General features: G+C 42.1%; 1 protein-coding gene across 2 annotated transcripts in view; it reads left to right on the top strand.

Annotated features, from left to right (window-relative positions):
- The window catches only part of QTRT1 (queuine tRNA-ribosyltransferase catalytic subunit 1), a 64,034-nt gene that overhangs the window by 2,697 nt on the left and 36,632 nt on the right, over positions 1–24,705 (top strand). The window contains exon 1 of one of the 2 annotated variants that reach the window (XM_070938318.1): positions 23,982–24,053. The exons of the other annotated variant lie outside the window; for it this stretch is intronic. Within the exon in view, the coding sequence (XP_070794419.1) occupies positions 23,997–24,053 (57 nt within the window). The 5' untranslated portion in view covers positions 23,982–23,996. Of the gene's footprint in view, positions 1–23,981; positions 24,054–24,705 lie in introns of those variants that run through there. 2 annotated transcript variants of the gene reach the window in all.

Here is a 24,705-nt window from a genome sequence, read left to right as displayed (position 1 = left end):
CTTTCATGGCTAAGGCAGGAGTAGAATGCAGAATCTCTGGCTTTTTAACTTGTTGCCTTAATCAGTGTATATAGAATTTCAACCTCAGCCGGTAGTTGCATATCTGAGCAGAGAAATCGGAATCTTAGTAAGTAAATGTGAGAGGTAGGTATGGCGAGAGATTTATCCTTATTAGTAAAATGAATGATGTGCTACATCATGTTGAGCAGAGAAGATAAGCAAAACGTGCTGCTTGAAGAAAACCAATGGCCACAATATTTATCATTGTGCCCCATTTCCAAATCCTGTCAGCACAACCAGCAATAATCCTTGGTATTGCTTTTCTTCCAGTAGTTCTGCAGCTGCTGATTCTGGTTACTTAGCCAACAATCCTGGGTCCTGTAGCCAGTTTTAACCAGATGTCCAGGACAGTGGTGGGTTCCTCCCGGTTCAGCCCGGTTCTCCCGAGCCGGTAGCGGTGACAATATGACTCCTCCTATGGTCCAGTATGGTTTAACCTTTGGCAAAGCTTTCATTTCCTCAGAGCACACAAGCCCCACAACCACATCAATGTCACTGAGGATTTTATTATCTCTTTTATTAATTAAGCATGAAACTCAGTCAACTGATCATTTAAAGCTGTGTCACAAATACCATTGACTGGTGCTAATGGTTCATATGGGTTGCTGCCAGTATACTAGATATCAACCAAGTATCTTCTTAAAATATATGATGTTCCGAGTAGCACAGTTTTTTTGCAGTTCCACTGGTGTTATTGAAGCTGAAATTTCTTGATGTGTTTTGTAAAATCCTTGGACATGTTACCAAGTGCCCCAATGACAATGGGTATCACTGTTACATGTTTCATCCATAGCCGTGTAGTTTCGATGGCCAGGTCGCAATATTTCATGATTTTTTCCAGTTCTTTTTCTTCAACTCTGGCGTCTCTTTTTCCACTTTGTGTTCCCATGACTTTTCAGATACAGGTATGTCTTATTTTTTACATAGTGACCAGTGGACTAACTTGGCAACTCGATCATGTCTAGCTTTGTAATCTGTGCGATTTTGCTCCACTCACATATTGTGTGAAACAGTTTTAACTTTGTCATTGCAAAGTTGGAATTTTGGATTGTCAGTTGATTTTTGTAACTTTGCTTTCATGGCATTAGTTTGTAGTGCTTGTTCTTAAGCAGCAAGTATTAAACCTTCCATTTCTTTCTTGATGATTCCTCTCTTAAGCCATGCCCATGTCAAGTTGTTATCACACTTTCCTTCAATGTTTTTCAAGTGCTGTCCATGCAGAGCTTTGGTTTTCCATCCATTTAATCTGTCATCCAACTGTTTTTCTTATATTCTGCCTTTGTTTCTGTTGTTTTTATAATGTTCTCTGTTTTCACAGCCTGCAGCAATCTTTCTGTGCTTTGGTTCACATAATCATTCAAAATAATCATTCAAACTTCATTTTTCTTTGTCTACAGTTTGATGGATTTGCAATAGCCCTCTGCCCCCTATTCTTCTTGGCAGGTACAACCTGTCGGTGTCACTTTGTGGATGTAAAGCGTGGTACATATTCAAAAGTTTACACATTTTTTTTTTATTGAAAAGTTTTACAAAAAACAAAAAATTTCTTCCCCCCCACATTCCCCCCGCCCTTTCCCTCCCCTCATCCCCCCTCCCCCCCAGACTTCCCAGAGCAAAATAAAAGGTATTTAATTTAGCAATCATAAACTAGATTAAGCTACTTATCCTCAGACTACTAACTCCCCCCCTGAAACCTTAACTCCACTATAGATAATTAAATACTTCTAATACTTAACATTCAATCATAAGCTATATGATATTTTCTTGTCTGATACCTATTTTGAATATAGTCAATCCATCTTCTCCATTCCGATACATATCTTTCTTGTGTATAGCTCTTCAAGTACGCTGAGATTTTCGCCATTTCTGCTAGGTTCGTTACTTTCAGTATCCACTCTTCAATAGTAGGCAAAGAGTCCTTCTTCCAATATTGCGCTACCAACAGCCTAGCTGCTGATATTAGATTCAAAATCAATTTAGTCTCTACTACTGTACAGTCTGTAATTATACCCAGTAGGAACAATTGAGGAGTAAATTTCAACCTTCTTTTCAAAATATTCTGCATCACCCACCAAATTTTTATCCAAAATGCCTTGATTTTCTTACAGGTCCACCATATATGATAATAGGTTGCATCATTATATTCACATCTCCAACATTTAGCTTGCAAATTAGGGTACATACATGCCAATTTTTAATATCTAAGTGCCATCTATAAAACATTTTATAAAAATTCTCTCTCAGATTTTGTGCTTGCGTAAATTTAACATTTCTGACCCAAATCTTTTCCCACGTTTCCATCATCACTGGTTCCTGAAAGTTTTGTACCCATTTTATCATACAATCCTTAACCAATTCCGTTTCTGAATCTATTTCCAATAATGCATTATACAACCTTTTAATATGCACCTGGCTTTGGTCTCTAATCTGTTTCACCAGATTTTCCTTATTTTGCATAACACCAAGTTTTTGATCTTCCCTCCATCTAGCTTGGAGCTGACCATACTGAAACCAAATATAAATTATCCCTTTTCCTTTTAATTCATCTACAGATTTCAATTGCAGCTTACCCCTTTCCAAAAGAAGAAGCTCTTTATAAGTAATCACCTCTGTTTTTTGCTCTGTACTTATATTTTCTATTGCATGTCTGGGATTTGCCCATATGGGTATCTTATAGTTCAGCTTGTATTGGTACTTTTTCCAAACCCTCAGCAACGCATTTCTAAGTATATGACCCTTAAACACTTTATCCACTTTTTTTTCATATAACAAATAAGCATGCCATCCATATAACAAATCATAACCTTCTATGTTTAACATTTTTTCTTCAGTTAAGTTAAACCAGTCACTAATTTGTGATAAAGCAGCTGCTTCATAATACAATCTTAAGTTAGGCATTTTAAGACCACCTCTCTCGCGTATATCCTGTATAATTTTCAGTTTCACTCTTGGTTTCTTCCCAGCCCAAATGAAAGTATTAACCCCTTTCTGCCATTCCATCAAGTTTCCATCTTTCTTCAGCACTGGTATCATTTGGAACAAAAATAAAAACCTAGGTAGTACATTCATTTTTATTGCTGCTATCCTTCCCAGTAATGATAGTTGTAACTTTTTCCAGTTTTCCATTTCTTTCTGTACTTTTTGCCAAAGAGTTTCATAATTATTTTTAAACAATTTCGTGTTTGAGGCTGCAATATATACTCCTAGATACTTAACCTTTTTAACTACTTCAAACCCCATTATTCTCCCTAGGCTTCTCTTTGAGTTATGGACATATTTTTAATTATCAATTTTGTCTTATGGGGATTTACTTTAAATCCAGATACTTTGCCATATTGAGCTACTATGCCCAGCATATAGGGAGCCGCTTCTATAGGTTGAAAAGTTTACGCATTTTGCAGGCCAAGTTTTCCAGTTCAGCCAAGTCCAGTTGATTATTCCAGCTGGGTATCATATCACTGGAACTGCCCAGGTATTAATGGCTTTAATTATATTTCCAGCATTCAGTTTTGATTTTAATATTTTGCAGACCCTCCTGATGTATTCCTTTCACGTTAACTCTTTGACTTTTCCGTTCAAGATGTTATCTGCTTCCAATATGCCTAGGTATTGGTAACCATCATCCTTTCATAATGCTTTCACGATGCTTCCATTTCCCAGGTCTATTCCTTCTATTTTTTCCATTTTTCCTTGCTGCATGGATAGTATAGCACATTTTTCAAGTCCAAAGTTCATTCTGATATCGCTGCTGAACAGTTGAACTGTATTGAGTATTGATTCAAGTTCAGTGAGGCTTTTTGCATACAGCTTGAAGTCGTCCATGTACAATAGATGGTTTATCTTATGCTGGCTTGAGATTTGGTATCCCAGTTTCGTGTTTTGGAGGATTATTGTAGGATTATTAATTCAGTGGAATTAATACGATGTTGAACAGTAGTGCGAAAGTGAGTCCCCTTGGAAGATTCCTCTTCTGATGTTGACTTCACCAATGTTTTTCCCATTTGCTATTAGAACTTTTTTCCATTTTTGCATATTTGCTTTCAAAAATGTACAAATATTTTTGCTGATTCCAATATTTTCCAGACAGGCGTTAATACAGCTGTGGGGTAGTGTGTCAAATGCCTTCTTGCAATTGATCCACGGCATATTTAAATTTGTTCTTCTTCTTTTTGCATTTTTTAGTACCATTTTGTCAATGAGCAGCTGATCTTTTGTTCCTTTTGATTGTTTATAACTTCCTTTTTGTTCTACCAGAAACAAGCTGTTTTCCATCAGATGATTGAATACTGAATTTGCCAGTATTCTTGGGGTGAGGGTTTTTTTGTATATGTTTTATTTGCAGTTTTTCTTTCAACAACCAATTTTTTACATTTTTTGTGGACAGTGTAATGACTGGGTTAACATTTTTCACACAGTACTCACAGTACTAATGTAATTACATATACAGAATTTTTATCTTCCAGCTTCTAATCCTTTTTTTAAAATTGAAAAGTTTTATAGAAAGTACAAACATTTTCACCCCCCACCCTTCCCCCCTCAACCCCTCCCTCCCCTTTCCCACCCCCCCCTTTCCCTCCTTCCCCCCCACCCCCCTCCGTAGACTTCCCAGAACAAGCACAGGGTATAGCATTCACAAATCAAAAGTTGCTGTAATCAGTAATTGCTGAGAGGGCAGCGGCTTCATAGTACAATCTTAAATTGGGCATTTTAAGACCACCTCTTTCTCGGATATCTTGCATTATCTTTTGTTTAACTCGAGGTTTCTTTCCTGCCCACACAAACTTGTTTATGCCCTTCTGCCATTCCTTCAAATTTTCATCTTTTTTAAGTATAGGTATCATTTGAAAAAGAAATAAAAATTTTGGTAAAATATTCATTTTTACAGCGGCTATCCTTCCCAGCAAAGACAATTGTAGTTTTTTCCAATTTTCCATCTCCTTTTGTATTTTGTGCCATAGTGGTTCATAATTGTGCTGATATAATTTGCAGTCATGATATAAACCCCTAAGTATTTAACCTTCTTAACTATTTCAAATCCTGTTAACCTTTCTATCTCTTCTTTCTGGCTTCTGACCATATTTACTAATCTCATCTTCTAATTCTTTCCTTTTTGCCCCCTGTTTCTTTCTATGTTTATTATTCAAATATATCAAAATTCCTCGCATATATGCTTTACTTGCGTCCCATACCATTTCCATAGATGTACCCTTTTGCATATTCATAACAAAAAATTCTTTCATAAATTTTTTACATTCTTTTACATTTTCTTCATACCTAAACAAATTATCATTTAACCTCCAGGACCTCCTAGACCCTTTTCCACACTCCAGTTCCAACCAAACTGGACTGTGGTCAGTCAATATTCTTGAACAAATCTTCGTGTTCTTCACCCTAGATAAAAGATCATTAGTAATTAGAATAAAATCAATCCTTGAAAAGGATTGATGTCTGTCTGAGAAAAAAGTAAAATCTTTTTCTTCCGGATTTCTTTCACGCCAAATATCCCTCAGCTCCCAATCCTCCATCATCTCCCAAAACGCTTTGGGCAATTTTGCTCTTGTTAAAACATTTTGTTTAGGCCCTTCTTATCTTTTTTAATATCCAAGACATCATTCCAATCCCCCAACAGGATGCAAGTTTTATATGCCCATTGTGTCAACTTCGAGTGTAGCAAATTGTAAAAATTTTCTTGTTGTTGATTCGGGGCATAGACTCCAATTACAAGTATTTTTTCTCCTTTAACTAAAAGTTCTATCGCTAAGAATCTTCCTCGGTCATCTGCTTCAATTAATTCAGCAACTAAGTCTCTTTTCAAATATATGACTATACCATTTTTCTTTTCTGGTACTGCTGCTGCGTAGTGTGTACCAAGTCTTGCATTTATCAGGTATTTTTGGTCTTGTACTCTTATATGAGTACAGATCACATCATTTTTAAATTGTTTAAGATAATGAAATATTTTTCTTCTTTTCTGTGGAGAATTCAAACCATTAACATTCCAAGTCAAAAATCTAGTTCCCATCTTTGGGCCCTTGAAGCAACTGGAGCAGATTCTGGTGGTCTTGTCTCATTTGACCTTTAGGTCTTGCTCCTCCCACTGCTTCTGTCTTGGTAGATTCTTGGATTGTTTCTTGAGTTGCCATCTGGAATTGTTGCTGTCTTGATACTTCTTTGAGCTTAGCTGTCACCGATCTGGTCTGTCTTTGATCCTTGGGTTGCGATAAATCAATTAATTCCAACTCTTGAACAGCCATCTGAATTTGTAATGGTTCTTCTCCTTTGCCTGTCAAAACTCCCCCCTGAACTACTGTCAGAAGCTCTTCTTTTTCACCTTCCGTCACATCCTTCTTTTTTTTGCCCTCTGGTGATTTGGGTGATTTGGGTGTGCCAGCCTTTAATACGTTAATATAAAAGTCTCTTGCCTTCCATATTGTGTTAAGCCGATACCTCTCTCCTGAATAGGTCACCACCAATCCAGCCGGTACCTCCCATCTATACTGTATCTGGCGTTTTTTCAGTTCATCCACCAGAAATGCATAATCCCTTCTGGCTCTCAAAATCTTAGGGGGGATTTCTTTCATTGTCATCACTTCCTGGCCTTCAACCCGAAGTTTATTGTTAAAAGTGGCCTGTAGAATTTCATTGCGTACTCTCCTTGTATTGAAGTATATCACAATGTCTCTTGGTAGATGTTTCTGTCTGGCAACCCAAGAATTAACGCGATACAGCTTGTCAATCTGCCAGCCCAAATCATTTTTTGACTCCCCCACCAACGGTGCCAATGCCTCAGACATCATTTCTCTCAAGTTCTCTTGTTTGTTCTCCTTCACCCCTCTAAATCTTAAAGCAAATTCCATATCTCTGTATTGTATCATAGCTACATCATCTTCCGCCTTTTGAATTCTGTTCTGAGTTTCATCTAATTTATTATCCAAGATTACCATAGATTTTTTAACTTCTTCAACTTTAACATCCACCATTTCAATATTGCCTGCCAAACATTTAAATGTCTTTATAATATCATCCCTAATTTGCTGATTCCGAGTTGCAATATCATCTGACACAGCCTGTATTTTTTCATTGGTTTCATTAATTTTTTCATTAATCAAAATAGCAAGTTTCTCTTGTGTAACTTGGAGGGCTTGTTGTAACATCTCCAACGTTAAAGTCTGTGGATCTGCTGGAGGGGCAGAGGCTTGCAGTCTAGGAATATGAGCTGGGGAGCTACCAGCACTTCCTGTCCCTTTAATAGGAACAGTCTTTACAGGTTTTGAGGCCATTTCCACTTTAAAATTCTTTAAATTTTAATCAGAAGCCAGAAAGAAAAGTTCCTCAAGAAAAGTCCCAGTCTTAGTTAGCATTTTTAAATCCTCCTTCTATCAGTTCAAAATTCTTTTCAGACAAAGGGCTGCCAGCAAAGCAAAACTTTCTCAGGCTTTCACTTTCTCCCGCCCCTTCAGGCTTCAATCGCCATTTTGTTGTAAAGTACTAATTGTTAGTTCCGAAGGAGGCTACAAACATCAGAGTTAGGTAAAGATACTTGCAGTCTGATTTCTCCTTGCTTGTTCTGCCTGCTGCTGGTTCAGAATGTTAAAATCCCCTCATTTCCATGCAGACTTGGTCGCAGCTTCTAAATCCGCTAATTAGCGGATTCGTCCCTGGTCCGGAGCTGCTTGACAGGCTTTTAGGGAGCGTGCACCCTTCGCGCCCCAGAATCCTTCCTAGGGCGTTTGGGGGGGCTCAACCTCCACCTATCTGCTCTTCTCTCTCCCCTTTGCCCAGGGAGAGGGTTCCAAGCCTCCAGACAGCTGTTTTTCGACTGTTCTGGGGCTTTAACGGAACCAGGGAACGGGCGCTCGTAAAGGAGGCAAGCGGAGCCAAGCGGAAGTCCCAGCTTCTAACCTTAATGTGCTCATTATAATTATAATATATTCTTTTAAGTATCAATATATATTATACTATTTTCCCAATTTATACTTATTTCTTTATTTTTTCCATTTGTTGGGGTTCTTACCTCATTATCTTTAAACAGTACTATTCTCTTTTTGTGATTATTTTCATCACTTTCTCCAAAAGTATATATAAACATCAATAACCTTTCTTTATACAATATACTTATTAACTCCTAACATTTAAATATAATAAATATCACTGTGTTCCACCACATTTTATCTCAACTTTCTATAAATATCAATAAAACCAGATGTCAATAAGATTTAATCAGTCCCAAGATTATATCTCTTAAGTCCCCTGAATTTATAGTCCTTGAAAACTATATTTTCCAATATATTTTTACATCCTGTTAATCATAATAATACCTTTAGATATACCTAGTCCTAGTCTTCCACCTCCTAATCTTGATATATTTGTATTTATAATACATTCTATTATATATCTATATATATGTGCTACTATTTTCCCAATTTTAAATTTCCACATTTCTATTGGTTTTCAATATTGTTACTATATTGCAAAATATTATATATCTATCCATCATCTCTCAGCCTTTTTAGACTTTCATCATTTATTGATTTTTTTCTTTAATGTTTCTCTCTTGGAATATCTTTCTAGCATTTTTACACAGACTGATTGTTCTCTCTGTCTTACACTGTATCTCCTTCTGCTGCATCTTTTGAATATCCATCCATAGCCTTTTCATTATTTTTGAAAGGTCTACCTTTTTTTCCTGTATTCTATTATAAGCTCGTAAGGGATGCTCTATTTGATTTTTAGTATTTATTATTGCTGTCTTTTCAGTATTTTTATCTGCTTTTAACTTATTTTTATCTTTTTGTAATTTATTTTGCTTTGCCCCCTCCATCACTCCTTCTAATTTCTCAGCTGTCTTCTGTGTGTTATATTCATCTTTTCCCACCATTTATTGAGAGCCTTCTACTTTCACGTCTTTATCTTTAAATATTCCCATCAACTTCATATAATTCTTTGTCACTATTTCTAACATTTCTTCATAAAACTTTATTGTCTTCTGCTGGGTCATTTTGTAACAAGTTGATATACCTCTAATATCCCAGTATCCCAATATTTAAAAATTCCAGAAAAAAATCAATTGTTAATAAGATTTGGTCAATCCCAAAATTATTCCTCCAAATCCCCTAAATTTCTAATCCTTAGGTGCTATAAATTTGTGCTTTACAGTCATTATAATTTCCGATTTACACCTTCCCAATTGCCCTGATTTTAAAGTCTTATATTGTGAGCCTCCGCTTTTTCTGCTTTGGCTGCCATAGTAACGGGAGGGGGGAGGGCAGGTAGCATGGGGGGGAAGCGTGCTGGAGGAGGAAAACGAAACCGATAGTTAAGCCACCGGACTGTATCTTTGAAGCTGCCGTCGGGCCAACAGTCGTGGCATTCCTGATTGATGATGCTGGCAGACGTGTGCTTCCACCTGACCCCTGGGAGACCTTTGAATTGGATGATTTACGGTAGACAGTGGGAGGGGATGCTTTCTATATGCACTTTTTGCACGTATTGCCTTAGATTCTGCTTTCCTTTGGTTGCGTTCACTTCATTTTCTAGTAAAAATACCTTTCTCTATAAACAATGGAGTTTGGGTCATTCTTTCCTGGACTTTGAAGGAAGCACACCTGACATATATATCTTTTCTTCTTTTTCTCCCCCCTTCTATCACTTTTCTTCTTTTACTTCGTAAGATGATCTATCACATGATGTTAATAACCCAAGTCCAACTTAGCCCACCAAGTTTCTTAGAATCTTTCAAATCCATTTTTCAGTGTACAGTTCCAATAAGGTTTTAGTGTTTAATTTAATTTGCTTTCTGAATCTTCAAAAAGCTCAAGAAATATTTCCCCAGCATCCAAATCTCTTTCTAAGATAAAGTCAAGGTCAAATAGCTTTCCAGATGATGTTTACTTTCTCTCATCACTTTCCTTTGAATTTTACACATTGAAGTAATCTTCCTTCTCCAGTAGATGCTCCCCTGCTCCCAATTCCAGCATTCTCCTAATAGGATGTGGGATGGTTCAGGAATGGGTTGATACAGTCTGATCTGCCTGGAGACTGAGTCATAATTTTTTGGCCATGCCTCCACGTTTCTCCGTCAGGCCCCAGTTTTTGACTCGGTCGTCTGATAGAGACATCTTTGGCAGTTGCTCTTCAATCAAACCATTCCTGGGCCATTCCAAATTCAGGTTTTTCCTCTTATCATCTCCAGGAGGTTCTTGTGGCTCAAGTCCTGGCCAGCAGATCTTAGGGCCAAGTGGCGGCTGGCTGCAGCCCCTTACATGGGGACCAAACTATTTGGGGCAGCCCTTGATCCTCTTCTTGTAGAGGACAAAGATAGGCATAAGGTCTTACCTTCTGCAACCAGGGCAGACAGGCGGGCCACTCCATATTCCCGTAGACAACCTGTCCGTTTCAATCCTCAAGAGGGACCATCCCAGCAGCATTCTGACCAGCAAGACAGGCAGCCATTTCGTTACAGGGGACACCAGATTGGATCCCAAAGATGGTCCTTTCATGGAACTGGCGGCCACCAATTCCGCAAACAGAAATGACTCCTCCATTCCCCATAGGAGGTCGCTTGAGCCTCTTTGCGGACCAGTGGGTGCTCACAACTACGGACTCCTGGGTCTCAGAACCATCAAATTCGGTCCACGTCTAGAGTTCCTCTCCAGCCCTCCGGACCACTTCGTGCCATGCCCTGTCTCCCAAGACTTCGCCAAGCGAGGCCTCATGGAGGACGCCATCTGGCACCTCCTGAACATCAGGGCCATAGAAGCCATTCCACCAGACCAAAGGAGACAGAGGTACTATTCCATCCTTTTTGTGGTGCCGAAGTGTCCGGCACCACGAAGCGAGGAGAGTAATCCTCAACCTAAAGAACCTCAACACCCACGTGGTCTACAGGAGGTTCAAGATGTGTTCCCTCAAGTCCATTCTTGAGGGAATACATTTGGGGGATTTCTTGGCCTCAGTCAACCTCTCCGAGGCCTATCTGCACATTCTGATCGCCCACGCGCATCGGAAGTGTCTCCAATTCAACTATGCGGGTTGCCATCTGCAATACCATGCCTTGCCATTCGGGCTGGCATCGACACCGTGCTGTTTCACCAAAATTCTGGCTGCCCTGATTGCCCACCTGCGGTTAATCCGCAGGTGGACAATACTTAGACGACATACTGGTTCAGGCCTCCTCCCTTCAGAGGGCTTAGAAGGACCTGCAATTGGCATTTCACACCTTGAGGGACCACGGCTTTCTGATCAACCTCCCAAAAAGCCATCTAGATCCTGTGACCAGCCTGACCCATCTAATGCTATAACAGACCCAGAGGTGGACTACAAAACAGTGAAGACAAATAAAAAATCCAGAAGAACACTGCCAAAATCTTTTTTTAAAATGACAGAAGAATTAAGTGTTCAAGATATTTGGAGACAAAAACATTTGAAAGAGAGTCAATATACTTTTTACTCAAATAGACATTTATCGTGGTCAAGGATAGATATGATATGGATGTCATTTGGACTCATAGAAGCAGTACAAGAAGTAAACATTGGCTCAAATATATGGGCAGATCATAACCCAATGACAATGATATGGAAAGGCCAAAAGAAAACGACAAGATGGACTTTGAACACAACAATATTAAATGAAAAAGAATTTCAAAAATTTATGGAAATGGAGTTGGAAGCTTTCTTCAGAATAAACAAAAAAGAAGATATGTCACTTCAAAATGTATGGGATACAATGAAAGCATATATTAGAGGCCTGGCAATAACATATCTGGGAAAAAAGAACAAAAAGAAAAGGCAAAAACAAGTAAGACTGGAAGAAGAATATAAAACCCTAGAAAAAGAATTTCAGAAAGATGTTCAAAATAAAAAAAAATAAGAAATTGATGGAATTGAAGAAACACGAAATAATTTTAAATGAACAAGAATTATTAGCAAACCAATTGAAAACATCGAAGCAGAACTTTTTTGAAAATGCAACTAAACCAGGAAGATGGTTAGCATATAAAATACGAAAAGAGAAGGAGAAAAAAACGATAAACTCTTTACAAGATACAGAAGAGAAACTACAATATAGAATAGAAGAAAAAAAGAAAGTAACCCAAGAGTATTATGAAAAACTTTATTCTCAAGAGAAGATTTCAGAGGAGGAGATACAAAACTACCTGGAAAAATCAGACTTAATTAAAATATCAGAACAATATAAAGGAATGTTAGAAGAAAGAATAACAATGATGGAGTTAATAGAAGCAATAAAAAGACAAAAAAGTGGGAAAGCACCAGGACCAGATAGTTTACCAGCTGAATTGTATAAAACGCTACAAGAAGCAGTTAGTAACGTGATGTTGGATCTATTCAACGACTTATTATTGGAGGCTAAAATGCCAGATTCATGGAAAGAGGCATATGTGACACTCATACCTAAAGTAGATACAGATTTACAACTGATTAAAAACTATAGTCTGATTTCGCTACTAAATGTAGATTATAAGATTTTCGCTTCAATAATGGCAAATAGGTTAAAAAAACCCGTTAAATGAATATATTCATACTGATCAAAATGGGTTCCTACCAAAAAGACAAATTAGAGATAATATGAGAATGATTTTGAATACTTTGGAATATTATGAGACACATTCAGAAAAGCAAATGGTGTTGATGTTTTTAGATGCACAGAAAGCTTTTGATAACCTGAATTGGCAGTTTATGATAAACCAGTTACAGAGAATGGGCTTCGGGGAGAGATTTATAAATACCATAAGAACAATATATGATAAACAATTTGCCAAGATAATGCTCAATGGAGAAATTACAGGGAAAATTAATATAATGAAAGGCACTAGACAAGGATGCCCTCTCTCACCGTTGTTGTTTATTCTGACTTTAGAAGTTCTAAATAGAAATATTAGACAAAATGATAAAATAAAAGGGATGAAAATTAAAAAAGAGGAGTATAAACTGCAAGCATTTGCAGATGATCTGGTTTTTATCATAGAAGAACCACAATTAACAAGCCCTAGATTACTAGAGCAGATAGAAGGATATGGAATAGTCTCGGGTCTGAAAATAAATAAAGACAAAACAAAAATTTTGGTGAAAAACACAACAGAAAAACAAAATAGAGAGATAAAAGAAAATTTAGACATACAAGTGGTGAAAAAGGTTAAATACTTGGGAGTATATTTATCTTCAAGATGTACAACAATAAAGGAAGAAAATTATTATAAACTAAAACAACAAATTGAAAAAAAATTGGAAAAATGGAAAAATCTCCAATTGTCATTTATGGGATGGATTGCATTGATTAAGATGAATATACTGCCAAGACTGTTATTTTTATTTCAAACGGTACCAATGAAAATGAAAAAGACTTTACTTTCAACATCTTAATAAGATAATGAGGAAATTTATATGGCAAGGGAAAAAAGCAAGAATAAATATGAAAATGTTACAAGATACGAGAGTACGAGGGGGATTTGGTTTACGAAATTGGGAGTTATATTACCAAGCAGCGACATTGACATGGTTGAAAGAATGGATTGAATTAAGTAACACTAGGCTGTTAACATTAGAAGGACATGATTTACAACTGGGATGGCACGTCTTTTAGTGGTATGGTAGAAATAAGATACATTCATATTTTCATTATATTACTACATTACATACATATTACATATATACATATTACATATATATTACATTATATAAAAATACATTGTTATCAGTATGGGAGAAGGTTAGAGATAAATACTATGTAAAAATACCAATATGGTTATCAACTATGGAAGCCTTAATTCACCCAAATGTTTTTAAGTTTGAAAATACTATCAGATATAAGGAGTTATTAACGGATAAGGGGAAATTGAAAGAGAAAAGAGAATTGGAAGAGCAAGGGATTGAAATAGATTGGTATATGTATATGCAGATAAGAACAAGATACAAAAAAGATGCTAAGTTATATGGTTTCTATTTGGAAAAAACTGAGCTGGATAGGATACTCACAGGAACAGAAGAGAAGCTAATAAAAAAAACTTTATAATTTTTTGCTGTTTATTGATTTGGAAGAGGAGCAAGTAAAAGAAACAATGATAGCTTGGGGAAGAAATTTTGGTTACCCTACTGAATTTGAAAAATGGCAACAAATGTGGGAAAGGAATTATAAATTAACGATGTCCACTGCATACAAGGAAAATCAATATAAAATGTTTTATAGATGGCATATGCCACCAGAGAGGATAGCAAAAATGTTTAAAGATAAATAAGCTAAATGTTGGAAATGTCATCAGCTACCAGGATCTTATTATCATATGTGGTGGACATGTCCAGAAGCAAAAAATTATTGGAATAAAATTAAAACATGGTTGGAAGAGATGATACAGTTACAGCAGTTAAAATACCTTTGGAAGATGAGGTGATAAAAAAAATATGGATTGTGCAGAAATGAATAGATTGACTTTAATGATTAAAGATAGGGAAGAGATAGAATATTATAGAATATGGAACTGTTTCTATTATTGGCTGGAAAACAGATATAAAAGATAAAAGCTTTATGATTATATTTAAAAATTTGATAGGCAGAATTTTGTCTTAGTAAGGAGATATTAAAATGGTTTGTATAAAGATCAAGATAGAAGAAAGTTCCTATTTTGGAGGAGGAAGAAGAAGAAGAACGACCGAAGATAACACCGAGATGTTTTTAGTTTAGTTTAGTTTAGTTTAGTTTAGTTTAGTTTAGTTTAGTTTAGTTTAGTTTAGTTTAGTTTAGTTTAGTTTAGTTTTATTTGATTTATATACCGCCCTACTCCTGAAGGACTCAGGGCGGTGAACAGCCACAAGATAAAACACTTAAATACAAAATTTAAAAGCAAAATAAAACCGAATTAAACAATTTGGCCCAAGACAGATTTAAAACACCCCAATAATTAAGAACAAATTAAAATTTACATTTTAAAAGGGAAAATTAGGCCAGGCCAGCCTGATGGAATAAAAAGGTCTTGAGAGCACGGCAGAAGGTGTGCAGATCTGGGATCCTCCGTATCTCCGGGGGGAGCTCATTCCAGATGGTAGGTGCCCCCACAGAGAAGGCTCTCCCCCTGGGGGCCGCCAGTCGACATTGTTTGGCCGACCGCACCCAAAGGAGCCCCTCTTTATGAGAGTGTACCAGCCGGTGGGAGGCTACTGGTGGCAGCAGGCGGTCCCGTAAATAACCAGGTCCTAAGCCATGGAGCGCTATAAAGGTGGTAACCAAAACCTTGAAGCGCACCCGGAAGACCACCGGGAGCCAGTGTAGCTCGCGCAGGAGAGGTGTTACATGGGAACGCCATGTCGCTCCCATAACCACCCGCGCGGCAGCACTCTGTCCCAGTTGGAGCCTCCGGGTGCTCCTCAAGGGAAGCCCCATGTAGAGAGCGTTACAGTAGTCCAGGCGGGAAGTGACAAGGGCAGGAGTGACTGTGCATAAAGAGTCCCAATCCAGAAAGGGACGCAACTGGCAAATCAGGCGAACCTGATGAAAAATCCTCCCGGTCACGGATGTCACAGGGAGGGGGCAACAGATGTACTAAATTTTTGTTTTTATAAAAAATAATAAAAAGTTATATTTAAAAAAAAAAGAAGTACACTGATCACAGTTCTTTGTATCCCATAGGAAATCAATCAGTTCCATTTAAATAGTCCCAGGAGTTATCAAAAGCCTGTTTATGTACCTTTTACAGGTTCAGTCTTCTAGCATAACATTCAGGGGTCACTTTAATTAAATAACTTCCTTGTTCTCATATTTGAGTCTCCGGTAGTTGTGGGGCAGTTAAATATAATCCAGTAGATATTTTCACAATCCCTCATATAAGTATTCCCAGACTTGTATATTTTCCTTTCGTCAGCAGGTGGCACTCTCACAACTTAAATTTCAATGTTGCCACTAGTCAGTCTAATTTTAGCTATTCTCCCTTGCGCTGCTTAGAGAGTCCATTGAGTGGGAGGTTCCTCATCCGATTGGTCTCTACTGAGTAAGAAATTTGCCTAAACACACCTCCTCTTCCTGCTTAGCCCAGTTCCTTACTCAGTCTGAGTCTCAATCACTTGTTTTTTCCTGGAGCTCCACTCCTTGGACTCTCTAAGCCTAATTTTTGGTTGGATTCTTGAAATTTCTTATTTTTCTTCAACGGGGAGCAAGCACAGAGAGGAATTTCGCAAGAGTTGATCAGCTGTAGAGTGCTAGCTTCGGCAGCGGCTCAAAGCACTTCTTTCAACCCAGTGTGTGATCGTGAGTTAATGAGGCGCGAATGGGGGCTGTTTCGTCGGCCTCAAGCTGTGTTTATAATGATTTGTACTGCGGGTTGAATGGAATCAAAGGCTGGCTGTCTTTTTGGGACGTTTTTTTCTGGCGTTGCAGAGAAAGGAGAGTGCGTGGGAGGCTGTGTTGCTCAACCTTACGCTAAGGGAATTGAGAGTAGCCTCGTGGTGTCTTGGCTCAGCTCCTCCCTGTATTGCCTCAAGATAGGCTTAAAGGGGCTGTTTGCAAGGATTTTGGAGTGTCTTTGGGGCTGTTCCGTCGGTCCTGGGGCATTCCTCCCCCTTTTTATTTATTTATTTATTTATTTAAGGGGTGCTAATTACGCTTGTTTGCTCTGGATCCTGGGATTACTCTGCAAGGCTTGGCGCCATTTTTAGAGTAGGACTGCCCTCCTCAGTCCTTCACCTGAGCCGCCATTTTGACCCGCCCTTAACGCTGAGTCATTGGGCGCCATTTTGTTCCTAACTGGGCCATTTGCAGTTTATTTCGTATGCCTGTCTCCTTTTACTAACTGCCCTAATATTCCCTGTTTATTTCAGGTACCTTTTTGGCATGAATCAGTGAATCTTCTGACTGTTTATACATTCTTGCTGATTTATAAACATGGCAGAACGCACCCGTTTTCTATTCCACCAGAGATGTGTGACATGATAGCCCAGTCGGTGGCTAAAGGCATTGAATCCGTCTTCTCACCAAGAGGCATTTTGGCTCCTCCTTCTGTGCCAGCTCCATCCAGACCTTCCTCAAGCTCTCCGGTCTTGTCCCAGGAGGCTCCTGCTCCTTCCCGATCTCCTCATTCGCACCGCAGTGACCAGTCCTTTATTGATGAGGATGAATATCTCGACTTCTGTCTTTCTGATGATGAGGAGGATTCCCCTTCTAGCAATTCTCCTTCCACAGGACTCTTCCGTCACGAGATGTTCAAGACTCTCCTGCACAAGGCCAAGGTCACAGCAAAATGGGTCTGGCTCAGCCTACACCGCTGCCTGCTTCGGAGTCTTCTGATTCCAACGCCAGTCTTTTCACCGAACGTGTCACCCAACAAGATGCTGTTCCTTCTCCTAAGCTTTTTGTTGATACTGTTCAGCGTCAATGGTCTCAACCGAGTTCCATTTCCAACCCCAGTGGATTGGATAAGAAATTGTATTCTGTGGAGCAAGAGTTTGAAGAGCTTCTCAAGCTCCCTGTCATTGATCCTCCTATGGCCAGCCTGACTTCCCCCAGCATTCTTCCATCTGATGCTGCTGAAGGTCTCCGCACGGAGGACAAACGGGCCGAAATATCAACACATAAGACTCATTTGGCCTCTGCATGGGCCATCAAGTCAGCTACGGCGGCCTCCTTTTTCGCCAGGACCTCTCTCATCTGGCTTAAACAGATGCAGGCCAGAGCATCCACAGAGGATACCCGTTTGCAACAGGACATTAGCAAGATAGTTGCCACTGAATACATGGCGGATGCGTCACTCAACTCGGCCAAATTCGCCTCCCGCGCCATGGCTTCCAACATCACCTCACGTCGCCTCCTTTGGCTCCGTCACTGGCAAGCGGACATGAAGACCAAGTGGCGTTTGGCGTCTGCCCCCTTTAAAGGAGGTGCTCTTTTTGGTGAGGCATTAGATCCTGTGTTGGTGGAAGGTCGGGACAAGAAGAAGGTCCTTCCTCTTTCGTCCAGGCGATATGGCCAGAGGTCTTCCTTCCCATATCGCAGACAATCCTTTCGTCCCTCTGAACAGGGGTTTACAATCCCACAACGTGCGGGTCAATTCAGCCAGTCCTCCAACAGGATCCAGGACTGTCAGCCCTACAGGGATCGTGGCCGTCAATCCCAGGGCAGACGCCCCCTCAGGGGATCAGGGTTTCACCCCTATCGCAGGAAATAACCTTGCAGCGCCTTTACTTTACTCCTTTACCGGCTGGAGAACTAGTGGCCGCCTGGGATAGGGCGGCCGCTGGAGCTCTGGACCGGGTCGTGCCTTTGCGGCCTCTGACCCGGCGCCGATCACATTTGGCTCCTTGGTTTACTGAGGAGCTAAGGGAGTTGAAGCGCCGGAAAAGACGCCTAGAGAGTAGTTGGAGGGCCAGTCTTTCAGAATCGGACCGGACACTGGTAAGATCTCATATTAGGAATTACCTAGTGGCGATAAAAGCAGCGAAATGTAGCTATTTTGCTGCTCTTATTGCGTCATCAGATAACCGCCCGGCCGCCCTGTTTAGGGTGACCTGCTCCCTGCTCCACCAGGAAGCGCGGGAGGACCCCTTGGAGGGTAGAGCCGAGGATTTTGTTCAGTATCTGTATGACAAAATCGCTCAGATCCGGGAAGATTTGGACTCCGACTGGGTAGTCTCAGGGGGAGGGACTGGGGCAGGTCTTGAGAATGTTATCTGGGATGAGTTTGATCCTGTGACCCCTGAGGACGTGGACAGGATTCTGGGTAGACTGAACGCGACCACTTGTTTATTGGACCCGTGCCCCTCCTGGTTAGTGCTGGCTTCCCAGGAGGTGGCACGAGGCTGGCTCCAGGGGATTATAAATGCTTCGTTGGGTGAGGGTGACTTCCCCGCCGCCTTGAAAGAGGCGATGGTGAGGCCTCTCCTCAAGAAGCCTTCCCTGGACCCAGCAGTGTTGGCTAATTATCGTCCAGTCTCCAACCTTCGTTTTGTGGCGAAGGTTATTGAGAGTGTGGTTGCGCGACAGCTCCCCCAGTACCTGGATGAAATGACGTATCTGGATCCGTTCGAGTCAGGCTTCAGGCCTGGGTACAGCACGGAAATGGCATTGGTCGCGTTGGTTGATGATCTCTGGAGGGCTCGGGACAGGGGTTGCTCCTCTGTCCTGGTCCTATTAGATCTCTCAGCGGCTTTTGATACCATCGACCATGGTATCATGCTGCACCGGCTGGAGGAGTTAGGGGTGGGGGGCACTGTTCTACGGTAGTTCTCCTCCTTTCTCTCTGACCGGTTGCAGTCTGTGTTGGCAGGGGGGCAGAGGTCATCCCCGAGGCCCCTCGTATGTGGGGTGCCTCAAGGGTCGGTCCGCTCGCCCCTTCTGTTCAACATTTATGTGAAGCCGCTGGGTGAGATCATACGTGGTTTCGGGGTGAAGTTCCATCAGTACGCTGATGATACTCAGTTGTACATCTCCACCCCGGACCACCCCAACGATGCCCTTGAAGTGATGTCCCGGTGCCTGGAGGCCATGCGGATCTGGATGGGGAGGAACAGGCTCAGGCTCAACCCATCCAAGACCGAGTGGCTGTGGTTTCCGACGTCCCGATATAGTCAGTTGATGCCATCGCTGACTATTGGGGGTGAATCGCTGGCCCCCACGGAGAGGGCTCGCAACTTGGGTGTCCTCCTGGATTCATGGCTATCTTTAGAAGAGCACTTGACGGCCATGACCGGGAGGATTTTTCATCAGGTTCGCCTGATCCGCCAGTTGCGTCCCTTTCTGGATCAGGACTCCCTACACACAGTCACTCATGTCCTCGTCACCTCCCGCCTGGACTATTGTAATGCTCTCTACATGGGGCTCCCCTTGAGGAGCACGTGGAGGCTCCAACTGCTGCAGAGTGCGGCCGCGCGGGTGGTTATGGGAACAACATGGCGCTCCCGTGTAACACCTCTCCTGCGCGAGCTGCACTGGCTCCCGGTGGTCTTCCGGGTGCGCTTCAAGGTCTTGGTTACCACCTTTAAAGCGCTCCATGGCTTAGGACCTGGTTATTTACGGGACCGCCTACTACCACAAATAGCCTCCCACCGGCCGGTACGCTCTCATAAAGAGGGTCTCCTCCAGGTGCCGTCAGCCAAGCAATGTCGACTGGCGGCCCCCAGGGGGAGGGCCTTCTCTGTGGGGGCACCCACTATCTGGAACGAGCTCCTCCCGGAGATACGGAGGATCCCAAATCTGCGCACCTTCCGCCGTGCTCTTAAGACCCTTTTATTCCAGCAAGCCGGCCTGGCCTTATTTTTCTCCCCTTTCTTTTAAATTTTAAATTGCAATTTTAATTTGTTTTAAATTTATTGGGATTTTAATTGTCGTGAGCCAATACTATTTAATTTGGTTTTAAATTGTTTTTAACTTTTGTATTTCTGTATTTTATCCTGTGCCTGTTCACCACCCTGAGTCCTTCGGGAGTAGGGCGGTATACAAATTTAATAAAACCTAAAACCTAAACTTCCCATCGGTGGTCGGCTTGCGCATTTCGCTAATTTCTGGCGCTCCACGACCACAGACGCATGGGCCCTTCAGACGGTGTCCATTGGAGTCACCTTGGAATTTGTTTCTTCCCCTCCACACAGATTTGTTCAATGTTCTATTCCCGCGGACCCTGCCAAGCGGGCCTTGATGGAAGCTGAGATTCTGCATTTTCTCTCCATTCAGGCCATTGAACCGGTCCCTACAGAACACCAGGGCTCCGGGTTCTACTCCATTTTGTTTCTTGTTCTGAAGAAGTCAGGGGGTTATAGGGCCATTTTGGATCTCAAGCGCCTGAACGTTCACATTCGTTATAGGTGCTTTAAGATGCATTCTCTCCATTCCATACTGGGTGGCATTAGATTGGGGGATTTTTTGTCATCCATTGACCTCAGGGAGGCCTATTTACATGTTCCCGTTAGGCTCTCCCACAGGAGATTTCTTAGGTTTTGTTACGGGCATGCACATTATCAATATAGAGCAATGCCCTTTGGCCTTTCCTCAGCCCCCCGTATTTTTACTAAGCTTTTAGATGTGGTGGCGGCCCATTTGCGTTCTTTCCCTATCAGACTGCAGTGTTACTTAGATGATATCCTTATTCAATCTCCCTCATTTCAACAGGCTCAGGAGGATGTTCGACTCACCATCGAGGCTCTTCAACTACACGGTTTCACTGTGAACTGGGAGAAAAGTCAGTTAAGTCCTTCCACAGACTTAATTCACCTGGGAGCCCGCATCGATACAGCGTTGGGTCAGGTATTTCTGTCGCAGGAGAGGCGTCACAACATCAAGTCCACGATCAGGCAGCTCAGGGCACTTTGCAGGGTTCCACTTCTCCGGCTCTCCCAGTTGCTGGGGCAGATGATTTCATGCCTGTCAATCGTTTCCTGGGCGAGATTACATTCCAGACCTCTTCAATGGCTCCTTCTTCCAAGCCAGAGGGCAGGCATCAGCAACTCTTCCACTCGGGTCAGGGTTCCTCCCAAGGTCCTCAAGTTGTTCCTCCAGTGGACCTCTCCCGCCCTGGAAAAGGGATCCCCCCTGCTTGAACCTCACCGCCTGGTGATCACCTCGGATGCCAGTCTGGTGGGTTGGGGGGCCCACTTCAACTCCCAATTTGTTCAGGGTCGTTGGACTGCCAACGATCTCTGCAACGACATCAATTGGCTGGAGTTGCGAGCTGCCCATCTAGCTCTGTCACTTTCAGAGTCACCTGTCTGGTCATCATGTTCTTCGAACGGACAATGTCACGGCAAAAGCCCACGTGAATCATCAGGGCGGCACCCGTTCCAGGCTACTCATGGACGAGGCTGCCCGGTTGGGTCTTTGGGCAGAGAGGCACCTGCTCTCCTTGCAAGTGGAGCACATAGCGGGAATCCACAACACTCGCGCGGACTGACTCAGCCGCACCGACATTGACCAGGCAGAATGGCATCTGCATCCCTCTCTATTTCATCAGATCGTTCAACACTTCGGCCTACCAGCGTTGGATCTATTCGCCACTCCGGCCAATGCGCAAGTGAACCGGTTCTTCTCCAGGTACTGGGCACCAGGAGCAGAAGTCACCAACGCCCTACTTTGCCGGTGACCTCCGGGTCGACTCTACGCCTTTCCTCCCATTTCTCTGATCCCGAGGGTCATTCGGAAAATATTGGAGGAGAGGGCAGAAGTCATTCTAGTTGCTCCCTTCTGGCCCCGGAGAGCCTGGTTTGCGGAACTCAAGGACCTCTCCGTCGCTCCTCCCTGGAGGATTCCACCAGACCAGGTTTCTCTGTGACAAGGGGCCGTGTCTCATCCAGACCCCCAATGGCTTCAACTAGCCATCTGGCTATTGAAAGGGACCTACTAAAGCGAGAGCTTTATTCCAAGGAAGTGAGAGACATTCTCCTGGCATCTCGCAGGAGTTCCACCACTGGCATCTATGAAGCCACCTGGTCCGCATTCCGTCGATGGTGTAATTCGGTGCACATTGACCCCACTCAGGCCTCCATCCTGCAGGTCTTGCAATTCCTACAGGTGGGTTTCAAAGCTGGTCTGGCAGTCAATACCCTCAGACGACAGGTGGCTGCCCTGTCTACTGTTCTTTCCTGCAAGGGCCACAGATCCCTGTCACTTCATCCTCGTGTCCGGTGTTTTCTCCGAGGAGTAACCAACTTACGTCCGCCTGTTGTCCACAGATATCCTTCCTAGGACCTTTGTCTGGTCCTGCAGGCCCTTATGGACTCGCCCTTCGAGTCCTGATCAACAATCAGTCTTAAGTTTCTATCCTTTAAAGTTGCCTTTTTAGTTGCCATCACTTCTGCTCGCCGAGTTTCCAAGCTTGCTGCACTTTCTGTTCACAAGGACCTATGTTTTTTTTTTTAATTTGATTTATATGCCGCCCTTCTCCGAAGACTCAGGGCGGCTTACAATGTGCTCAGCAATAGCCTTCATCCTTTTTGTATATTTATACAAAGTCAGCTTATTGCCCCCACAACTGGGTCCTCATTTCACCTACCTTAGAAAGGATGGAAGGCTGAGTCAACCTTGAGCCTTGGCGAGATTCGAACCCTGCAGTAATTGCAGGCAGCTGGTCTTAATAAGCTTAATAACAGGGTGCTTTAAACCCCTGTACCACCAAGGCTCTTTTCACCCCGATCGAGTCGTCCTTCGTCTGGACCTCACCTTTCTTCCAAAGGTCAATTCCCACTTCCACAGATCGGAGGAAGTTGTTCTCCCAGACTTCTGTCCCCATCCCGTTCACCACTCTGAACGTCGCTGGCATAAGTTGGATGTCCGTCGAGCACTCCGTACCTACATCTCCCGGACAGGTTCCCACCTCAAGTCGGAATCTTTATTTATTTCATTTCAACCTACCTCACTCGGCTCCAAGGTTTCTTCGTCCACCATCGCTAGGTGGCTCAAGGCATGTATTACCCTGGCCTATGAACATGGACACAGACAAGTTCCTGGTCGTGTTACTGCGCACTCAACTCGTAGTGCAGCCACCACTGCGGCTTGGGCCACTCAGGCCCCTCTCCTCGAGATATGCAAGGCGGCTACCTGGGTGTCCCCGAACTCGTTTATTCATCACTACAAGTTGGACAAATTTGCCTCAGCCGAGGCGGCCTTTGGTCATAGGGTTTTTCAGCACGTCCTTTCTGTTGAAGGCAATTCCATCTCCTCTGTTTCTTCCCGCCCTGGGGATATTTAGCTTGGGTATATCCCACTCAATGGACTCTCTAAGCAGCGCAAGGGAGAATGAACATTGGACTTACCTGAAGGTTCTTTCTCCTTGCGCTGCGGGAGAGTCTATACCCACCTTGTTGTGTTTCTGTTGGAGTTTTTGTTTTCTTTCCTTCTGTTATGTTTCGCTCAGGATGTCAGTTTCTTCGGATTCGGACTTTGTGCGGAACTGGGCTAAGCAGGAAGAGGAGGTGTGTTTAGGCAAATTTCTTACTCAGTAGAGACCAATCGGATGAGGAATCTCCCACTCAATGGACTCTCCCGCAGCGCAAGGAGAAAGAACCTTCAGGTAAGTCCAATGTTCATTTTGATCGTAATTTCAATTGTAATTCAATTATAGAAGCATGATAAGTTTTTAAAGTAAAAATTTCCAGCATTTTAAAATGCCTTCCCATTACCACGTCTTCCCAGTTTAAGAGTCTGTATTTTTAGAGATTTATTGTTTCCCCTCTTTAGGTCTTTTCCTTCCGGTTTGATGTTTTTCTCAAAATGCTTAATTGCCACTTTAACAAGCAATTCTGAGCAAATAGTTCTAAATTGTTCCTTGGGATTAGGTTTTAAATAAAAAGGATTCCTCTCCCAGTTCCAGCCACTGTTCACCTACTTAGCTCCAGCACCAGTCTTAGTTGTTCCTCGCAGAGCTGTGGAGTCGGGAGATAAATGTTCCGACTCCGACTCCGACTCCTCAGTTTTTTGTACTTCCGACTCCGACTCCGACTCCGACTCCCCGACTCCGACTCCTCTGTATTAATATGCGAATGTATTTTATACATTCCTTGAAGGAAAGAAAGGCAACATACATGTCATTACCACAGGACTACTGGCTGGGAAGCCAACAGTCTACTGTATTGAACAGTTTAAGCAAAAGACAAACACAATGAAAACAACAAAGTTTTATTAATTTTTTTTTATTAATTTAATTAATCAAGTTGCTGGATAGT

Source organism: Pituophis catenifer, unplaced genomic scaffold (genome assembly GCF_029215685.1).
Source record: "Pituophis catenifer annectens isolate HBS135680 unplaced genomic scaffold, rPitCat1.0.hap2 SCAF_2, whole genome shotgun sequence".
Taxonomy (NCBI): domain Eukaryota; kingdom Metazoa; phylum Chordata; class Lepidosauria; order Squamata; family Colubridae; genus Pituophis; species Pituophis catenifer.
Note: the sequence above shows the minus strand (reverse complement) of the source record. Positions and strands in the feature narration are given on the sequence as shown.